Genomic DNA, 20,000 nt, shown 5'->3' with positions numbered 1-20,000 from the left:
CCGTTACACAATGTAAATTATTTAATGAAGAGTGAATTGGAAACAGAAAATAATCAGTAGATTTCTACTTCTGTTTGTCTGATATATTCTTTTAGGTAGAACACTTGCATGGTCCTGTGTAAAGCATCGCTCTGCACAGCACTCCTACAACATACATTGCTTATAGAGTTGTGTATCTGTCTTTTAGCATACATTGTTTTATCCTACTTATTCCAATGTGTCACAGAGCATGCAGGAAGTATGGAAGTCAGGATTGACATCAGTGCGGAAAGAGGGAAGTATGAGGGGAGGAGTTGTGAGAAAGAGAGTGGTGGTGAGGACAGTCAATACTCGTATTGTTTCAGAGAGATGAGAAGCACAGACGCAAGTCAATCAGCTAATCAGTCAGTCAAGCAGAATGACGGAGAGAAACGGAGAGATGAAAGGAGATTGATAGAGAGCCGGGGCGGTGGAGATAAAACATTGATCCTGGAGAGAATGGACTTGACATTGACAGATGGACTGCAGAGTCAGACACACCGCCACGGTGAGGCGAGGAACTGACCTGCTGCAAGCTGTGGTGGAAAAAAGTACTCAAATGTTTTACTAGGGACTAGGGATGTACCGATGTATCGGCCACATATCGGTATCGGACAATATTTGCCGTTATCGGTCAATAATAAAAACATTAACCGATGGCAGTAGCTGATCTGTTGTTGATAAGCATACATTTTGCGTTGGTGTGTTGGTTATCTGCAGCCTACCAAGCTGTAGATTCTGAACATCATTGTTTTTTTATTAATTATTAAATTCAAATGTTTATTTATTTTCCCTAAAATGGTACATATCAGTTTTATCATGTATTTGTTTCCCTGGCACAAAAGGTGGAAATAAAAACAACAAAAAACGAAATAACCATACAGTATATAGATCGGCCAAATATTTCCATATCGGTTGAAACCTTTGTCAAATTGATTAAAAAAACCAAATCAATTAAGCCTTAGTTATTTATTTTTGGCATTTTCAGCTTTATTTGACAGTTACAGTAGAGAGACAGGAAGGGAGAGACAGAGAGAGAGGGGGGGGGGGGGGATCACATGCAGCAAATTGCCTCAGGTCAGAATCAAAGGACTCTTAGCCTTTACAGCTGGGCTCTCTCTGAACCACTACACCAATCCTTACCTTATCTTCTCTCTCTCTCTCTGTCCGTCTGTAGCCTCGCTCGTCCTCTCTGCTGGGCCTGTCCGACCAAGAGTACCGTTCTCAGCACCAAGATGAAGACAAGGTAACACAGTGAGAATGTCTGCAAACCCCCTTCCTCTCTCCAATCTCCTCCAGTAGTCCTTTATCCTTCTATGTCTCCCGTCACTGCATTTAGACTTACTGTAACAGTTTGTGTGGGTGTGCTGTGTGTGGTATACTATGGACATGTTGTATACCTGCGTATGTGCATATTTCGTGTAGTGTAGCAACCGTATGTGTGTGTCTATATGTATGTGAGTGTTTTCTGGTTATATATATATATATATTATGTAAATGCTATTCCTCTTCTACTAATCCAGAATCAGCAGATGATTCTCAGTGGCCTGGCTGACCTTCAATAAGAGCAAACTGCAGTTTAGAAAACATTTTGACATTTTTAAACTCATCTAGACTGTAAGATATTGTATTCAGTTGAGCAATGTTTTCACTGGACTGCTTCTTATTGAAACAGGCAACAGTAGGAGGGAGTAAGCTAACAGCCTTGTCCTTCCCCTCTCTCTCTCTCTCCTTCCCTCCCTCCCTCCCTTCCTCCCATTGCACCTTGACACCCAAACCTTGACTCCTCACTGTGTGTGTGTGTGTGTGTGTGTGTGTGTGTGTGTGTGTGTGTGCCTGTGTGCGTGTGTGTGTGTGTGTGCGCGCCTGTGTGTCTGCGTGTGTGTGTGTGTGTGTGTGTGTGTGTGTGTGTGTGTGTGTGTGTGTGTGTGTGTGTGTGTGTGTGTGTGTGTGTGTGTGTGTGTGTGTGTGTGTGTGTGTGTGTGTGTGTGTGTGTGTGTGTGTGTGCGCGCAATTGTGTGCACATGCGTGTGTGTGTTTTAATGATGTGTTAAGAAACAGGTGTGGAGTGATTTTGGCGGAAAGATTGATAGTGAGGTTTGGAAGGCAAGTATAACCTGCCTAATGTCAATCTTATCTGTCCATGATGTAACTTTAGCCAGTCCGTTTGCGTGCATCTGGGTTATAAAATCACTGCCTGAGCAAAAGCATGTGTGGCTGATACTTTCACAGCACCTGCACCATCTAGTCACTGGTATGATTGTATTTAACTGCAGCAAGAGATTCATTTAGTCAAATGTGTCCATCAGTGCTGGCATGGATAGTTTCAGTTCTATCTTTAAGTGCGTGCGTGCGTGTGTGTGCGTGCGTGTGTGTGTGCATGTGTGCGTGTGTGTGTGCATGTGGCTCCATGTTTCTGAAATGTTTTTCTCTCCTTGATGTAGCATGCCCCATCCCATGTAACCCAGCGACATATTGGCTCCTTTCATCAAGGACACTGGCCTGTATTCGGACGCATGCTTACAGTAGCATAATATTTGGTTTCTGCTGTGATTGTGGGAGAGTGTTCTGGCTCGGTGTCATTTCAAGCTGAAGCGTTTGCCAGGTGTTTTGCTGTGAGGGATTTATTGTGGTCAGTGGATGCTCTCTGAAGAGGTCCTCTCTGTGTGTGTGTGTGTGTGTGTGTGTGTGGGTGTGTGTGTGTGTGTGTGTGGGTGTGTTTGTGTGTGTCAGGATCTGCAGGCCGCCACAGTGAACCCTGATCCTAGCCTGAAGGAGTTCGAAGGAGCCACGCTTCGCTATGCGTCGCTCAAGCTACGGTGAGACGACGCACGCACGCACCACTGTCCTTTTGTTGCTTCACTTTTCCCCTGTTATTCAAATAACCACGTCTGTGTTCTATCCTTCCATCCTGGGTGTGAGGGGGAGGGAGGGAGGGTGAGAGTAGCCTGGCATGGCCAGACTAATATCACTGCGTAGATATTAGTCTGGGTGTTCGGTGTGGAAGATTTATTTCCAAGGGGCGGTTACAAACAGATTCCAACGTAAAAAATAAAAATAACATCTCTGATTGGTCACCCACAACTCTGGGGTGAGCAAAATGTAATTCAAACTGAGGAGTGCCAGACCAATCTTTTCTTTTAGTCCCCCTGTGGCAGATTTGTCTGGTTTCCAGGCTAGAGAGAGAGAGAGCCATGCAATAACCCGGACCGATGCTGGCCGCTGACACCTGAACATGCTGATCAACGTGCTGTGAAGCAATGCGTTGTCAGCGCAACATAGCCTTTATTACTGCTAAAGCAAGTGCTTTAGCCCTTGCTTGGAACAGAACCTGTGTGTGTGTGTGTGTGTGTGTGTGTGTGTGTGTGTGTGTGTGTGTGTGTGTGCGTGCGTGCGCGTGCGCGTATATACACACGTATGTAAATAGATCAGTGGTTTTCAACCCGTGGTCCTCAGCTAAATGATGGAGAGTTGGTAACCAAAAGGAGCTTTGTTAGATCTTGAACATTTGAGAGTGTAAAATGATTTTTTTGGCTCTCAAGAGTGAAGTAATTATTAAACATCTGCATTACTTAATTTACAATAAGTCTACACACAATTAGAATGTAAAACAACTGTTACTTTGATCTCTTTCGGTACCAACATCAATACAGCATGACAACAAAATTCTTTAGTTTTGGGTATTAGAGGCTAAAATCTCATCAAATGTTGGTTCGTGGACATCGTGGTGACTCGAATGACGAAAACAAATAATGGGCCTTGATGTGAAAATGGTTGAAAACCACTGAAATAGATAAGTATGAGACACAATAAATAAGATCAAACAGAGCAGGAAGTGAACTCATAAAATCAGGAAGTGTGTGAATGTTTTCTCAGTTGCCTCCAGTCTTTGTGTTGAAACACACATGCGGCTGATGACAGGATGCTATTACAGTAGTTAACACAAGCAGTAATTAGACTCCTCCGCCAGCTCTCTACCCTGTGGGCTAAAATCTGTTCCCCCTCCCCCTGTTCCCACCAGAAACCCCCAGCCGATGGAGGACGACGACTCCAACAATGTCAACAACAGGGATTCAGAGACCAAGGTAAGCAAGTCTCAAATAATTGTAGTGGCGTAGGAGTTTTTAAAATGGGAAATTGTCCTCTGTAAAGTAAAAAGAAATTACTCAAAATTGTACCTAAGCACAATAATTTTCACAGTTAACTTTACACCAGGTTCCCCAACTTTTTAGCTCAAGACCCAAAAGAGATGAGACGTTTTGCCCAGGACCCAAACTAGTGAAAATAGCAGATCTACAAGCGCACAACATGTCACTTCGTGCCACGTTGCGAGCTTGTAGATCGGCTATTTTCACTGCTTCCTAATTATTATTTAAGTAATTTCTTAGATTTGTTTGTTTGTTTAAAAAAATATGTATTTTTGTGTGGCTTTTCTGCCTTTATTGATAGTATCAAGTGAAGATGGACAGGCAAGAGGGAGAGAGAGAAGGGGAGAGACACGGTCGTTATGAACACACGACGCGCTGTCAGGCCAAAGCCTATATGTGGCATGCGCCTGGACCACTAGTCCAGTCCAGTTTGTTTTCAAATGTATACAATATATACAAATAATAATCTACACCAGTGGGTCTCAAAGTGTCCTTGAGTGGGTTCCAAATGGCGCCGTACGGGTGTGTGTTACTCGGAGAGTTATGGGGGTCCTTGAAATCAAAAAGCTTGAGAACCACTGTACACTAAATGGAACAGAGCCTTAATTGGTATCATCGGTAACACCTGTGAAGGAAGTAGGGAAGCGGCCCATGCAAGTTCTTTCCAGAAGGACGTGTGTGCATACTGTAGACTAGAGCCTATTCAGCACAGACCTGTCCATGATGTGAGCCACATTACTGTCGTAATCTTCATACGTCGCACTTATTTTATTCATAGTGACCCCAAAGGCCAAACCGATGCTGTTGTTTACTGCTCTGAGAGCAAAGGCAGAGCAAGTGGCTCTGGACGTACCCTTTAGCCAAATTACAATACCCCAAATCTCAAAATAGCACTATAGTTATCATATAGCACTGACGAAGGTCACTAAATGCATGTCAAATAAAATAAATTATTTTTCCGTCAGCTTTCCAATCTTGTAGACCAGTGGTTCCCAAACTTCCCAACAAGGACCCCCAAAATGACACTCATTTGAAAAGAGGGACCAGTGATTCTCAACACGTTTAATTTCAAGGACCCCCAGTTTGACATGCATATTAGTGTACAGGTTCTCTGGAACCAATTTATAGTGTAAAATCAATGTTAAGTTAAGTGTACATTTTCAGTTACAGTCTCATAAGGGTCCATTTGGTTCCAAACTATCATTTAGCTGGGGACCCCCTGGAACTCCCTCAAGGACCCCTGGGGGTCCCCGGATCCCACTTTGGGAACCACTGGTGTAGACATCACATTAACGTGTCCGAACATAAATCATTGCAGTTTGTTTATTAGTAGAGTTCAACCTAGAGGTATTTCACATATTTAAACTTTTAAAGTCCTCCATGTAAGTCCACAAGATGATGATTTCGTAACACGGCCGTGCTGGAGTGAGCGAGTGTGAGTGAGCGAGTAGCCGAGATTTGGGGTATTGGAATTTGGCTTTTGAAACGAGATCCTGTTATTTCTTTCCCAGCCAAAGCTCATGGTTTTTCTTCCAGAATAATGCTCAGTTCTCCACGGTTGTTCTTATCTATTCTCTAAACCGACTGTCAAACGTTGTTAAGTATAATTATCATTCCTATCATGGTCCTCTTCCCCCCCATCACATTTTTTGTCCGTTTATATCCTCTGTCTGTTTGTGTACTGCTGGTTCTTTTGTTGAACATTGTGGGAGTCTGTGTACTTTTCTGGAAGACATGCGGCGATGCCCCCGTGTGGCCAGACTGAGAACTGCGGTTTCATGCCATACATTATTTTCTGGATTTCCGTAAAGTGGAACTTCTTGAAATGTATTCTTTTTTTTTAAACCAGTTAATTTACAACATGATAGTCGTGTCACATTGGGACCCACTGGCAGCAAGGAAGGTTCTCATTCCCAGCAGATAGCGTATTCCTGTGAGGTTTACACTTAATGTAAATGAAGGAATCAAGAAATCAACAATCTAGCAGTTGGTATGCATTCTGTCTCTGTCATTCTGTCAAGTGGAAAAACCACACCAGATGGTGGTGAGGTTAAACTTCATTCCACGCCGTTCTGTGTGTGTATCATTTTGTGCAGCATTCGCATTGGATGGTTGAATAGATGAAATGTAGCCATAGTCTAAAGTCCAACAAACGTCATGAAGATAGCATACCATCTTGGTGGCTTCATTTCTTTTTCTGGGTGTGTGTGTGTGTGTGTTTCCTGGCAGAGATGCACTGTACTATCCTTAGCAACCGTGACACTGACAGTTAGCAGACACAAATGCAGAGCTTCTACCAGGGCGGGGGCACGCACACACACACACACACACACACACACACACACACACACACACACACACACACACACACACACACACACATGCACACACACACACACACACACACACACACACACACACACACACACACACACACACACACACACAGGTTCTGTTCTAAGCAAGGGCTGTGTAAACCATTGTTTCTCCAGTTACTTTGTAGATTTTGATTATTATTACAAAACATACATTAACCACTTCATGTACATATACATTTCAGCCATTTGAAAATAGCTGATCTACAAGCTCACAATACGTGGCGATGCATTGTGAGCTTGTAGATCTGCTATTTCCAAAATATTTTTATACATTTGAAAACTTGAAATGAGACATTCTGCACAATGAGTACTCTTTCTTTTGGTACATTAAGTACATTTTTATGCCAATACTTTTGTAATTTTTTAAATTCCAGACTTTTACTTCTATATTGCAGTATTCTCCCCCAAAATGATATGCATTTGTTCCAGGGACTGCCCAGAAGCAAAGGTTTTAGTTAAAAATCTTCGCTTTAAAATATGCATATTCCTACATCCTACATGTAACATTGCGATATTGATACTTTTACTTAAGTAAAACATTTGAGTACTTTTTCCACAAATGATCGTTCGGTAGTTCGGTCAGATTTACTCGAGGGGCTCATTCAGTGTTATGCAAGACCCACATGTCATTCTCCATGCAGACCCACATGTCATTCTCCATGCAGACCCACATGTCATTCTCCATGCAGACCCACATGTCATTCTCCATGCAGACCCACATGTCATTCTCCATGCAGACCCACATGTCATTCTCCATGCAGACCCACATGTCATTCTCCATGCAGACCCACATGTCATTCTCCATGCAGACCCACATGTCATTCTCCATGCAGACCCACATGTCATTCTCCATGCAGACCCACATGTCATTCTCCATGCAGACCCACATGTCATTCTCCATGCAGACCCACATGTCATTCTCCATGCAGACCCACATGTCATTCTCTATGCAGACCCACATGTCATTCTCCATGCAGACCCACATGTCATTCTCCATGCAGACCCACATGTCATTCTCTATGCAGACCCACATGTCATTCTCTATGCAGACCCACATGTCATTCTCCATGCAGACCCACATGTCATTCTCCATGCAGACCCACATGTCATTCTCCATGCAGACCCACATGTCATTCTCCATGCAGACCCACATGTCATTCTCCATGCAGACCCACATGTCATTCTCCATGCAGACAGAAATGTGCTATTGCAGATTGATTGGCCAATCTATTGAGCCTGCTCATTCTAGCGTCTTAGGGTAGGTAGGGTGTATTCGGTTTGTTGCGTAACTGCTACCACCTACTGGCTTGGGTTTGCCATGCACCCTCCTGCAGGCGCTTGGCAAAAGTGAAAGGTGCCATGTTGTTTGCATGCATGCCTGTGCAAGTGTTCTCTCTCTCTCTCTCTCTCTCTCTCTCTGTGTGTGTGTCTCTCTCTCTCTCTCTCTCTCTCTGTGTGTGTGTGTGTGTGTGTGTGTGTGTGTGTGTGTGTGTGTGTGTGTGTGTGTGTGTGTGTGTGTGTGTGTGTGTGTGTGTGTGTGTGTGTGTGTGTGTGTGTGTGTGTGTGTGTGTGTGTGTGTGTGTGTGTGTGTGTGTGTGTGTGTGTGTGTGTGTGTGTGTGTCTCTCTCTCTCTCTTGGCACATCACCCTCAATCACCTTCAAATCAGCAGCGAGTAACATTCCTTTATAATTTATCATCATGTTCCAGTCTGTAGCCCAGCCTGCAGTAGTGCAGAGCCATAGAGTAAGACAGAGTTACATCATGTTCCAGTCTGTAGCCCAGCCTGCAGTAGTGCAGAGCCATAGAGTAAGACAGAGTTACATCATGTTCCAGTCTGTAGCCCAGCCTGCAGTAGTGCAGAGCCATAGAGTAAGACAGAGTTACATCATGTTCCAGTCTGTAGCCCAGCCTGCAGTAGTGCAGAGCCATAGAGTAAGACAGAGTTACATCATGTTCCAGTCTGTAGCCCAGCCTGCAGTAGTGCAGAGCCATAGAGTAGGACAGAGTTACGACAACTCTGTTCAGTTCATGGGGCCAGTCCAATGGCGGCTCTTCTACATATAGATAGAATTGACTTCTATTGGCGAAGAGCATAGCAAACAGTGACAAGTCCTGGACCGGAAGTAAGCAGAAATTTATTGGACTCAGGCAACAGCCCAGCTTTAATGATCTTGTTTTACATAGTTTTTTAGAAATATTACAACATAAACATTACAGAGACTTTAGTCGTTACTGGACAATACTTTAAAACAGTTGGCATGGTGCACACATGCCTAAAATTGCTCTTCTTTGCGCCGCCTTTGTTGAAAACAATTTATTTCAAACTCCAGCTTGTCCCAGTTCAGGCTGCATGAGTGCTCCGTCAATGTCGTAATTCTGTCTTACTCTTATGGCGTGGTGTGTGTGTGTGTGTGTGTGCGTGTGTGGTGGGTATGCATATCCGTCTTAACATTTCATTTGTTTTAATTATGTCACACTGGTTGGTAATCTATAGCCTACTTTTGTTTAGATAATATGAAGTTGAGTGAGATGCTGAACTGCACTCAGTGTGTCGTGGGCATTACCTCTTTTGGAACAGGGCTGCCCCGCAGCAGTTTGACTGAAAGTTTAATGAGCTCTCTCTCACTCACTCTGTGTCTCGCTCTCCTTTTTCCTCTTGGTAGTTCCATCCGTTTCTGTCTGGCCTGATTCATTCTCTGTGTATCTCATCAGTCTGTAGAGTGCAGGTGTGTTCAAAATAATGAATTATTGATGCAGACTGTCAAGGCCCTGACTGTGGAGAAATATTGGTGTAATAGTCGGGTGGAAATTCAGGAAAAAGGCCTTCTATAAGGATGTTAGAGGTATTTTGGGGTAAAAGTGGGGAACCAGACCATTTTACATAATTCAAGGCTGCTGAAAATTTGAGTTTTTGAACTTCTAATTTGCATAGCAAAATGGCTGCCAATAACTCTGAAACAAGGCAAGCAAAACTGCCAAATAAAGTGTCTATAGCTATGTTCTGAGGGTTAGACGATATGATTACAGCATTGTTTTATGCAATTTGTGCTAAGCCTATTCCTAAATATGCAAATTAGTGGCCACCATTACAGAAATCGTTTTCAAAGGTGTCCACACTCCCCTTATCATCTTTTTCTTTTCTACGTATCTGTATATTTGGCATCCCTAGCAGATCTAATATAGAAATGTATATGATCTGATGTACAATTCCTGTAATTAGTGGTAAGCTCCTAAATATGCAAATTAGAGGCCACCATTACAGAAAACGGTTTAGTACTCAAAGGGGTCACCATGCACCCCCTCTATTTTTGCCATCCTTAGGACATGTAAAATACAGATTTAGATGATACTGTGTACAAATCATGGGCAATCATGGTATAAATTAGGCCCCTGGTGGCCCCAAACACATCAAAGTCAATGGTGTGACATTCCAGACTATCATGGGGATTTCCCCCAGAATGAGTTACAGCCACATAACTACTAGGGCATTCATCAAAAAATCGATTTATCGATTTATCGATACATTATCACGAGTCGACTGCAGAAGCGAGTCGAAAGTTGAGCTTTTTTTTTTTTTTTCTCCCCTTTTTTCACTGCATTCAGAACGCGCCCTTAATTAAAAACCAAATGCAGCTGTGTAGGCTATGTGGCTCTCAGCGCGCGGTGTCCCACTATTGAGACTGGCTGAAGTCTGTTTGAACTGCGCTGTGTCAGAGAAGTAACAGATAGAAGCACGCAAACGTTACCCCCAAACGATATCCCCCTCACCTCCGTGCTGGAAATATAACGTCTGTGTTCCCGAGGCTACATTCATGTTGACGCAATGACTGTCTGTTTCTGGCTAAGCTTTACGCGCAGGGCACATGAACCTCTCCGTCTCCGGTCAGTGCAGGTTTATTTGCATGGCTCAGAAAATGAGTAACAAACTAAAATGAGAACGTTATCGAGTTGTGGAGGAGGAGGAGGAGAATAATAATGTTATATCTCTTATTGTGTTCTCGGTGCTGCTGTTGCGCTGTGTGCCAATACCACTACTTTACCTGGATAACATCATCTTTTCATTTTGACATGATTCACATGAAATAATAATCCTGTACCGGAACCGCGTGTAGCGTTTGGTTTCAATAACGCGATCGTCACAAAATAGCCTACAGCTGCTGCTGCTAAAGATACCAAAGATTGGACATTTTTAAACGACGCAAAACTTAGAATTCCCCTCTTGCGTACCAGTGCCACGTGTCCCGCGGACCGGCACCGGTGTTTGGGAACCTCTGATATAGAAGATACATGCACTGTGACTGTGTCATATTGGAGAGGCCACTGAATGCGCAGACAGTGCTTTGTTTGACATGCTCCGTATTTGAGCGCGCGGCAGCTCCACCCGCCCCTGTTAAATCCCCCCCCCCCCCGCGCGTCCACGTCCGCGTCCGCCCCCCCCCCCCCCCCCCCCCCCCCCCCCCCCCCCCCGCCGCCAGAAACGATAAATCGATACGACTTCAACTTTACTGTCCGACAAGTCGACTGGGAAAAATCTCAAGTCGTTAATGGCCTAATAACTACTGTACTGTACTGTACTGTACTGTACTGTACTGTACTGTACTGTACTGTACTGTACTGTACTGTACTGTACTGTACTGTACTGTACTGTACTGTACTGTCTGGTGCTCTTGACTAACCGGGGGATTACCATCATGTGATGTAAATAGGTTTTCAATGTAATGGGTCCCAGGACCAGCGAGGGCGAGATCCAGAATAGCGACTGACGTAGTCGGTCGTGGTCTTTTAGAAGGGTCCCAGGGACATTCTTTTATGAGCCCTACTTCAATAACGTTAGAGTAAAGTACTTACTACTGAGTGCAGTTTTGCATCCCAGGACCCCCAGAGAGTGACATGATTGCATCCTTTATCAATTTAGTGAGTCGCAGGACGCAGAATGTTCTGTTGGAAGGAAACAGAACCCTTATCAAGGCTCATGGTGACGAAGAAGGTTACAAAGAATTGAAACCCTCATCGGAGCACTGCGGGTGGGCAAAGTAATTTTCATTACTTTGCCCATGACTTTTACATGGCATCATCTAAATCTGTATATTATATGTCCTAAGGATGCCAAAAATAAGTAGAAAATAAAATAAAATAAGGGGGGTGCATGTGGACCCCTTTGAGTACTAAACCATTTTTTGTAATGGTGGCCTCTAATTTGCATATTTAGGAATATAATTAATTATATATGTAATTACATTACAAATACCTTCCACACATTGTCTGACCCTCAGAACATGGATATGTACAATTTTTATTTGTCATTTTTGCTTGCTTTGTGCAGGTATTTTGTTATGCAAAAGGTTAAAAACATATATATATATTTTTGGGAACCAACTTCTTTTCTGATTCAGCACCCTGGTTCCCCACTTTTACAGCAAGGGCAGAATCCATTTTCTTGCGACCGACGGCCGTCGCGACGGACCTGTCCGTCGGGGGGTCCGCCGGTCCGTCGGGGGGTCCGCCGGTCCGTCGGGGGGTCCGTCGGTCCGTCGGGGGGTCCGTCGGTCCGTCGGGGGGTCCGTCGGTCCGTCGGGGGGTCCGTTGGTCCGTCGGGGGGTCCGTCGGTCGGTCGGTCCGTTTTTGCGTCGCGACCGTCGGTCGCAGGGTTAGGGTGGATGGATTCTGCCCTTGCTGCCCAAATGGTAACTCTGTCATTTCTCTACCGTTTTGGACGGGGGTGGTCTCTTTGGAATCGTGTGGCCCCCCTGGAGGTTTCTATGGGGTCTCGAGGTTCGGGGACCCCTGGGGACCCCCACGGACCCCCAAATGGTAACTCTGTCATTTCTCTACCGTTTTGGAGGGGGTGGGCTCATTTGAATCGTGTCGCCCCCCTGGAGGTTTCTATGGGGGTCTCGAGGTTCGGGGACCCCTGGGGACCCCCAGGGACCCCCAAATGGTAATGTCACCTGTGGACACTAACTGTAATTGTCTCGCTGTCTCGCTGCTGCGCTGCGCCGCACAGACAGCAGCTTGTGTCAGTTGTGTGTAACATGTGCGTTCGTGCCGTGTTGCTGGTATATTATTATTATTATATTTTTTGCGCCGCCGCGTTGTCTCGCTGCTGCGCTGCACAGACAGCAGCTTGTGTGTAACATGTGCGTTCGTGTTGCTGGTATAGATATTATTATTATTATTATATATCATATCCTCCTTCCCAGCCTCCCCGTCCTGGACGGCGCAGAACAGCGTTGGATCGCCGGCCGCCTATCGTTGATCGCCCGCCGTCTCCTCGAGGACCGCCGACGCAGATGGTTTACTGCTATATGCCATAGTGTTTATTATAGCTACTATTATTATTGGGCATTTGCTAACTTAACGGTGTGGCACGTATTATTGTAGTGTACAGTACATTGGGTACAGCGGTCATTCAGGCTTCAGAGGGCTGCTTACAGGGGTGGAATATTCTCAGGGTTGGCTTCACCTGTCTCTTAGCGCCCCTATATTGGTGAACACGCATGTTTGTATTTTACTGCTGTGATTGTCGATAGAAGTGTTATCCTATTTTGATATAGGCTTATTGCAGTGATCGTTGGTGTGCACTTGATTTGCCGTGGCATCTTTTGTGGTCGTGTGTACTAATGTGTATACGATAATCGATAATATATGTGCACTAATCAATCTTTGGGCTGCTTAGGAGATTGGGTGGGAACAAACACTGTGCTATTATCCAGATTCCTGAGGTGGACATTTCAAGAGGAGCTTGTGATTATTGCTTGCCTAGGAATAGGATACAGTGTGTTAAGTTATGAGAAGTTCTGCAGCTTACACGTTGCATTCGGAGAAAAGATTAGATCCATTTAGCCAAGCATGGCATATTTATTATTATATTAAGGGCTCCCTGTCACGCATCATTCTCACGGTGACAGACCCAATACAATACAATCACTGAATGAAAAAACACCGGTCCGCTCCACACACAGGCAGTGGTCATGTGACCCGAGTTACCTGATCACGCCATAGGAGACAAACATGCATCCCATACCTTGCGCCTTGGCGCCTCACAGTGGCACAAGCACAACACTGCATATCACACAGAACAGCAGTACAGAATTACACACAATACACAAGTGAGGACATACATCCCGTCAAATCTCAACACAGTGCCTATTTATATTGCTATTTGCTACGTTTTAATAATTGCCAGTCATACAGTATAAATTGCCACATTGTTATACCTATACATTTACGTATTTTACTTGTATAGTGTTATATTTGATATCCTGCTACATGATTTTATACTTACCTGTTTTATCTCCGAGCTTATAATAAACTTTGTTACTTTTCTATACGACCTGCCTGCTGCTGAATATATTCAGAGTATACTCTTCATTAGCAAACTGTAAATAAAGTACTAAACGAAGGAAAAACCCCCGCGGGGATAACTGACGTTATAAGAAGATAACGCCCCTGCATGACACCTCCCTGGCCACCGTATAGCGCATTGACAGGTCTGTCTGTCTGTCTGTCGTAGCATGCAGATAGACAGATAGGGGGGGGGGGGGGGGGCAGTTTGACAACAGCGGCTGACACATGTTCATTGATGATGATTAATAGGCCTACTGTATATGCTACTGTGCTGCTGGATCGTCGATAAATGGACTATAGGCCTACTGGACTTTGATGTTATACTGCACGGATATAAGCGAACCAGTTTATCAATGTTGGATAGTTGGATACCTGCATGCGCTCTTTGCATGTGCACGGCAGATGGAGAGAGAGAGAGAGAGAAAGAGAGAGAGAGAGAGAGAGAGAGAGAAATGAGCTCCGTTCATTGGCTTTATAGGCAAGTGCAGAAGGTTTATAACGACAGGTGCCCACCTTAGAGTAGCCTATATATATTAACTTATTATTATTTTGCCAGCGGGTGCTTTGGCTCTTGCGCGGAGTTGACGCCGTTGTCTATAGGCCTACGTGCCAGGATGATTTTAAATAAATATGTCTCTGTCTCTGCGTCTCTAGAGCTATAAAATATATAGCACACATCATGTGTGACACATGTGTGCACATACACACACACACACACACACACACACACACACACACACACACACACACACACACACACACACACACACACACACACACACACACACACACACACACACACACACACACACACACACACACACACACACACACACACACACACAGAATCTGACAGAATGCAGCGGCGCATTCTTAAAATAAACAGATATACAAGCTTATAGTGTACCATAGCGTACATACCAGCATACTTACCGTTCAATAATAATTAGCATGTATTATTATTAACGAAAAACAAACAGTTTTTTCAAACAGTTGTTTGAAACAACTTCTGATTAGTTACTAACTTTACTAGACCAATTTAAAATAGTATTAGATGTTTTTCGTTAATAATAACTTATGCTAATTATTACTGAACCATTTTAGATGTTTATATTTCACCAACAGGCATGATATGAATTTATAGGAATAATAGGCCATCAGTGGCCACCGGTCGACTCCATTTTGCGCATTACGGCGCCTAGATTGAAATGACCACATTAATCAACAATAGACCATACTGTTCATTGAAAATAGCTGCAAAATCACTATAGTTGTGATGGGATAAAGTAGACCTTTTAAGTATAGTTACCAAGTAGGCCTACCATTAACCCCGCGATGCTGAGCGTGTGTTCCAGCTAAAACTAAGGGTAGGTCTATAGATTTTTAGGGTTAATTATTAGGACCCGATTTTTAATTTCATTCAGAGGGAGAGTCAAGGTATATATTTTATATATAGTGAAACATACATTTCATCGATATCCTTCATCGTCTTCATTTCTTTCATAGTTAAAGCAATTGCTAAGTGGTCTATTGTCTAAAAAAAACACACACAAGCATGAACAGTAGACATCTATTCATCATTATTTATTTCAAATCAAAATACAAACCACTGTCACCAACTCGTCTCGAAGTTCGCGCGCGCACACACACACACACACACACACACACACACACACACACACACACACACACACACACACACACACACACACACACACAACGAACGGTGTGGTCACGGTACCGCTGGCTGGCCTCTGTTTTAACGTTAACGTCAAAGTCCAGTAGGCCTATAGTCCATTTATCGACGATCCAGCAGCACAGTAGCTGTATACAGTAGGCCTATTAATCATAATCAATGAACATGTGTCAGCCGCTGTTGTCAAACTGCCCCCCCCCCCCCCTATCTGTCTATCTGCATGCTACGACAGACAGACAGACAGACCTGTCAATGCGCTATACGGTGGCCAGGGAGGTGTCATGCAGGGGCGTTATCTTCTTATAACGTCAGTTATCCCCGCGGGGGTTTTTCCTTCGTTTGGTACAGTTTGCTAATGAAGAGTATACTCTGAATATATTCTTTCAAATGAGGTTTGGCCTTATATCAAACATACATGCTCAGTATTTTTATTAATACATTTGCAACTATTTGAATAAAGGTTGTATATCAGTGAAGCCACCACAGCTCATGAAACATAATAGGCTGCATGGCTAACAGGGCTTAGTGCTTCCCTATACCATATCTCTCCTTTCTCTGGCTCTATGACTTATACGCCCATGAAAAATGGAAAATATAAATTTCATTGAGTGTATACCATTTGGAATTATACCAATCGGTTGAGATTTGGCAGATTATAGCCAATGTTAAATATCAACTTTTTGCGCACGGGCCATTGGGACTGTGGCGGCGGTGTTTTACCTATAGGACCTCTGCTTGGATTCATGGTGAGTGCGCACCGAAAAGTAATTGGAATATATTTTTCTTGCCACATTATAAACAAGTTTACTTTACCTCCTCACTGTCCTCAGTGTTTGGGACGGGATGTAGGCCTGTATCATGTGCTGTCTGCGTGCATATAGCGCTGCGCTCCAGTGAAATTGTCATTGCTTGAGAAAAACGGATAAGGGCAGCAGGCAGGTCGTATATAGAAAAGTAACAAAGTTTATTATAAGCTCGGAGATAAAACAGGTAAGTATAAAATCATGTAGCAGGATATCAAATATAACACTATACAAGTAAAATACGTAAATGTATAGGTATAACAATGTGGCAATTTATACTGTATGACTGGCAATTATTAAAACGTAGCAAATAGCAATATAAATAGGCACTGTATCTATAGGCAAGCAATAATCACAAGCTCCTCTTGAAATGTCCACCTCAGGAATCTGGATAATAGCACAGTGTGTAATAATAGTAGCTATAATAAACACTATGGCATATAGCAGTAAACCATCTGCGTCGGCGGTCCTCGAGGAGACGGCGGGCGATCAACGATAGGCGGCCGGCGATCCAACACTGTTCTGCGCCGTCCAGGACGGGGAGGCTGGGAAGGACAAGCTGCTGTCTGTGCAGCGCAGCAGCGAGACAACGCGGCGGCGCAAAAAATATAATAATAATAATATACCAGCAACACGGCACGAACGCACATGTTACACACAACTGACACAAGCTGCTGTCTGTGCGGCGCAGCGCAGCAGCGAGACAGCGAGACAATTACAGTTAGTGTCCACAGGTGACATTACCATTTGGGGGTCCCTGGGGGTCCCCAGGGGTCCCCGAACCTCGAGACCCCCATAGAAACCTCCAGGGGGGCGACACGATTCAAATGAGCCCACCCCCTCCAAAACGGTAGAGAAATGACAGAGTTACCATTTGGGGGTCCGTGGGGGTCCCCAGGGGTCCCCGAACCTCGAGACCCCCATAGAAACCTCCAGGGGGGCCACACGATTCCAAAGAGACCACCCCCGTCCAAAACGGTAGAGAAATGACAGAGTTACCATTTGGGCAGCAAGGGCAGAATCCATCCACCCTAACCCTGCGACCGACGGTCGCGACGCAAAAACGGACCGACCGACCGACGGACCCCCCGACGGACCGACGGACCTCCCGACGGACCGACGGACCCCCCGACGGACCGACGGACCCCCCGACGGACCGACGGACCCCCCGACGGACCGACGGACCCCCCGACGGACCGGCGGACCCCCCGACGGACAGGTCCGTCGCGACGGCCGTCGGTCGCAAGAAATGGATTCTGCCCTCCCTCCACTTTTACCCCCAATCACATTTCTCACAAATCCCACCAGTATATAAGGACTGAAGGAGGATTAGTATTTGTATGGTTTTTATCTTTTTATTCCTTTGTCTGTGTGTTCAATAAAGTTGTTTTTACTTACTTATTCTTCGGGTACTCAGAAAAGCACTATATACATTTGGGATATTATTAGTACTTTGTTGTGTGGCAGTGTTGCACCCCAAAATAGCAGATCTACAAGTTCACGACATGTCGCGCTGCATGCGACGACATGTTGTGAGCTCGTACAGTATATCAGATGTCTGGTGCATGCACACAAACAAGTATAAATCAGGTATGAGAGCGAGCCAGGTTTGAGACGTGGGGGGTGGGGGGGATGTTATAGAATCATAAACACTGCTACAGGCAAGACGATAACTCGACAGTGACTAATTCAAAACAAAGAGCAGCTGTCTCTTACTGCCAACTACAAGCGCTACTTAATCGTGTTTCACTGACAAATGCCTCTCTACAACAAGTGACAAATGAGCAGGTGCAGAACCACTGACATAGGAATTATATTATATTTTTGGAACTAAAGTGTTTGGAACGTCTTGCATTGTTGTTCTTGTTATCCCTGGCAGGCCTGCGCCAGAGTTCCATAAGAGCCTTTTGTAGTCCACTGCACTGATTTAGTGACATGCAGAATTAAAAATGCAAGTCGATTTATTTTGGTTTGGTGAATGTGTGTTCAATATGTTGCAATAAATAGCGTTTCAAAATATTGTGTATGTCGGGTGTATGTCGTGCGGTGTCTTGTATGTTCCTATGGGCTGGCCGGTGCTGCCACCTTTTGCTGCAAGACAATATAATAAAAATCAATCATCGTTATCGTGCATATGCAACTCTGCAAATCTGCAGCAGTAATGTCAGTAAAGACGCTCGTCTGGAAACTGAAGATGAAGTTGTAGCCGGCAGAAGGCGGAGAAGAAGCCTAAGGATGGTAGATGAGATCAAAAAGACTTTCCTACACTGGGGTGTAACTCCTTCTCTCACTTTTTATTATCCAAGTCCAATTTGTGCGTCTGTCTTTTTGGTGAGTTATTTTCAGCCTCGTCGGTCTCAGGTGCTCCAGTGCTGTAGGTGGCAGAAACTATCGACTTCAAAATATTTGGATGAAAAATACATGCTGCCTATCGGGCACTTTCATTCAAGGCACTGGAGTGCCTTGAATGAAGTGTTACTTTTCATGATACAAATGCAAAAGTAGTAGTTTCGAGCTTGTATATCTGCTACTTTTGATGCTTTTGGGTGGTGTGATGAAGTAGGGCATAATAATACATTTTATATAGCACTTTTCTAAGTACTCAAAGTCACTTTACAAAATTAAAAATAACTTAAAATGTGCACATAATAGGTTTCTGCCTAATTGGTGGCACCAGGGGGGCTTCGAAAACGACTAGCTATGCGAACGCGATGTCTTGTAACTACTGAAACACACAGGAAACGTTGACCTTTCATCCCCGTTGAAAAGTCAACTAGAATAAACAACGTTTGTATATGTGTGGATGTATGAATTAGTGTTGTCACGTCCCAAGTTCATTGCAGTGTTTCTGGGTGGAGAAGAGCTGTGTGGATGTATGAACAAGTGTCATGTTGTCCCACATTGCAGTGTTTCTGGGTGGAGAAGAGCTGTGTGGATGTATGAACAAGTGTCATGTTGTCCCACATTGCAGTGTTTCGCGGTACGCTCCCTGGGCTGGGTGGAGATGGCCGAGGACGACCTGGCGCCGGGAAAGAGCAGCGTGGCCGTCAACAACTGCATCCGACAGCTGTCCTACTGCAAGAACGACATCCGAGACACCGTGGGCATCTGGGGAGAGGTGAGCGAGAGAGAGAGAGGCTGCATGGGACTGCCATCCATGTCCATTATGCATGTACAGTACTAGACTCGGTACCCAGGCTTTTATTTCCGTTCGCTACGGCTCAAAAAATGAAAGCCTGGGGGAACGTGAGACATTTCCTGGTCTAGGAGTGGGAGTGAACTTCAGTGTAGAGGGGCGTCGCTCTCAATATATTGAAGTCGGTGGGGTGAACGGTTCTCGAGTTACGTGCATTTCAGCTGTACACACGTACAGACAGACAGGGTCTTGATTGTGCACAGATCTGAGTGTGCGGAGCTTCCCTTTATATTTTTTGGGCGGGGATGTTTTTTGAAAAAACAGAAAAATAAAGGGACCCGTAAAAATGTATCCACGACCCACAAAGTGTTTGGGAACCGCTGCTCCAGACTGTGTGAATGAGGAGAGGAAACAGTATGGCCACGTGAGACCAGCGGTCTCTGAGAACCTGAGAACTCATCATCAAAAAATAA

The 20,000-nt window shown here is 44.5% G+C and overlaps 1 protein-coding gene across 5 annotated transcripts in view; it reads left to right on the top strand.

The window, feature by feature from the left end:
• apbb2b (amyloid beta (A4) precursor protein-binding, family B, member 2b) overlaps nt 1-20,000 on the top strand; it is a 92,188-nt gene that overhangs the window by 41,372 nt on the left and 30,816 nt on the right. For 3 of the 5 annotated variants that reach the window (XR_014569281.1, XM_083765689.1, XM_083765690.1), the window contains exons 8-12: nt 1,196-1,264; nt 2,074-2,124; nt 2,752-2,837; nt 4,040-4,103; nt 19,363-19,509. Coding sequence is in view for 4 of the 5 variants with exons in the window: in XM_083765689.1 (XP_083621815.1) it covers nt 1,196-1,264; nt 2,074-2,124; nt 2,752-2,837; nt 4,040-4,103; nt 19,363-19,509 (417 nt within the window). In the remaining variant the exon portion in view is untranslated. The remainder of the gene's footprint in view (nt 1-1,195; nt 1,265-2,073; nt 2,125-2,751; nt 2,838-4,039; nt 4,104-19,362; nt 19,510-20,000) is intronic. The other 2 variants (XM_083765691.1, XM_083765692.1) reach the window with 2 other exon arrangements.

Source organism: Protomyctophum parallelum (assembly GCF_964188405.1).
Source record: "Protomyctophum parallelum genome assembly, chromosome: 5".
Taxonomy (NCBI): Eukaryota; Metazoa; Chordata; class Actinopteri; order Myctophiformes; family Myctophidae; genus Protomyctophum; species Protomyctophum parallelum.
Note: the sequence above shows the minus strand (reverse complement) of the source record. Positions and strands in the feature narration are given on the sequence as shown.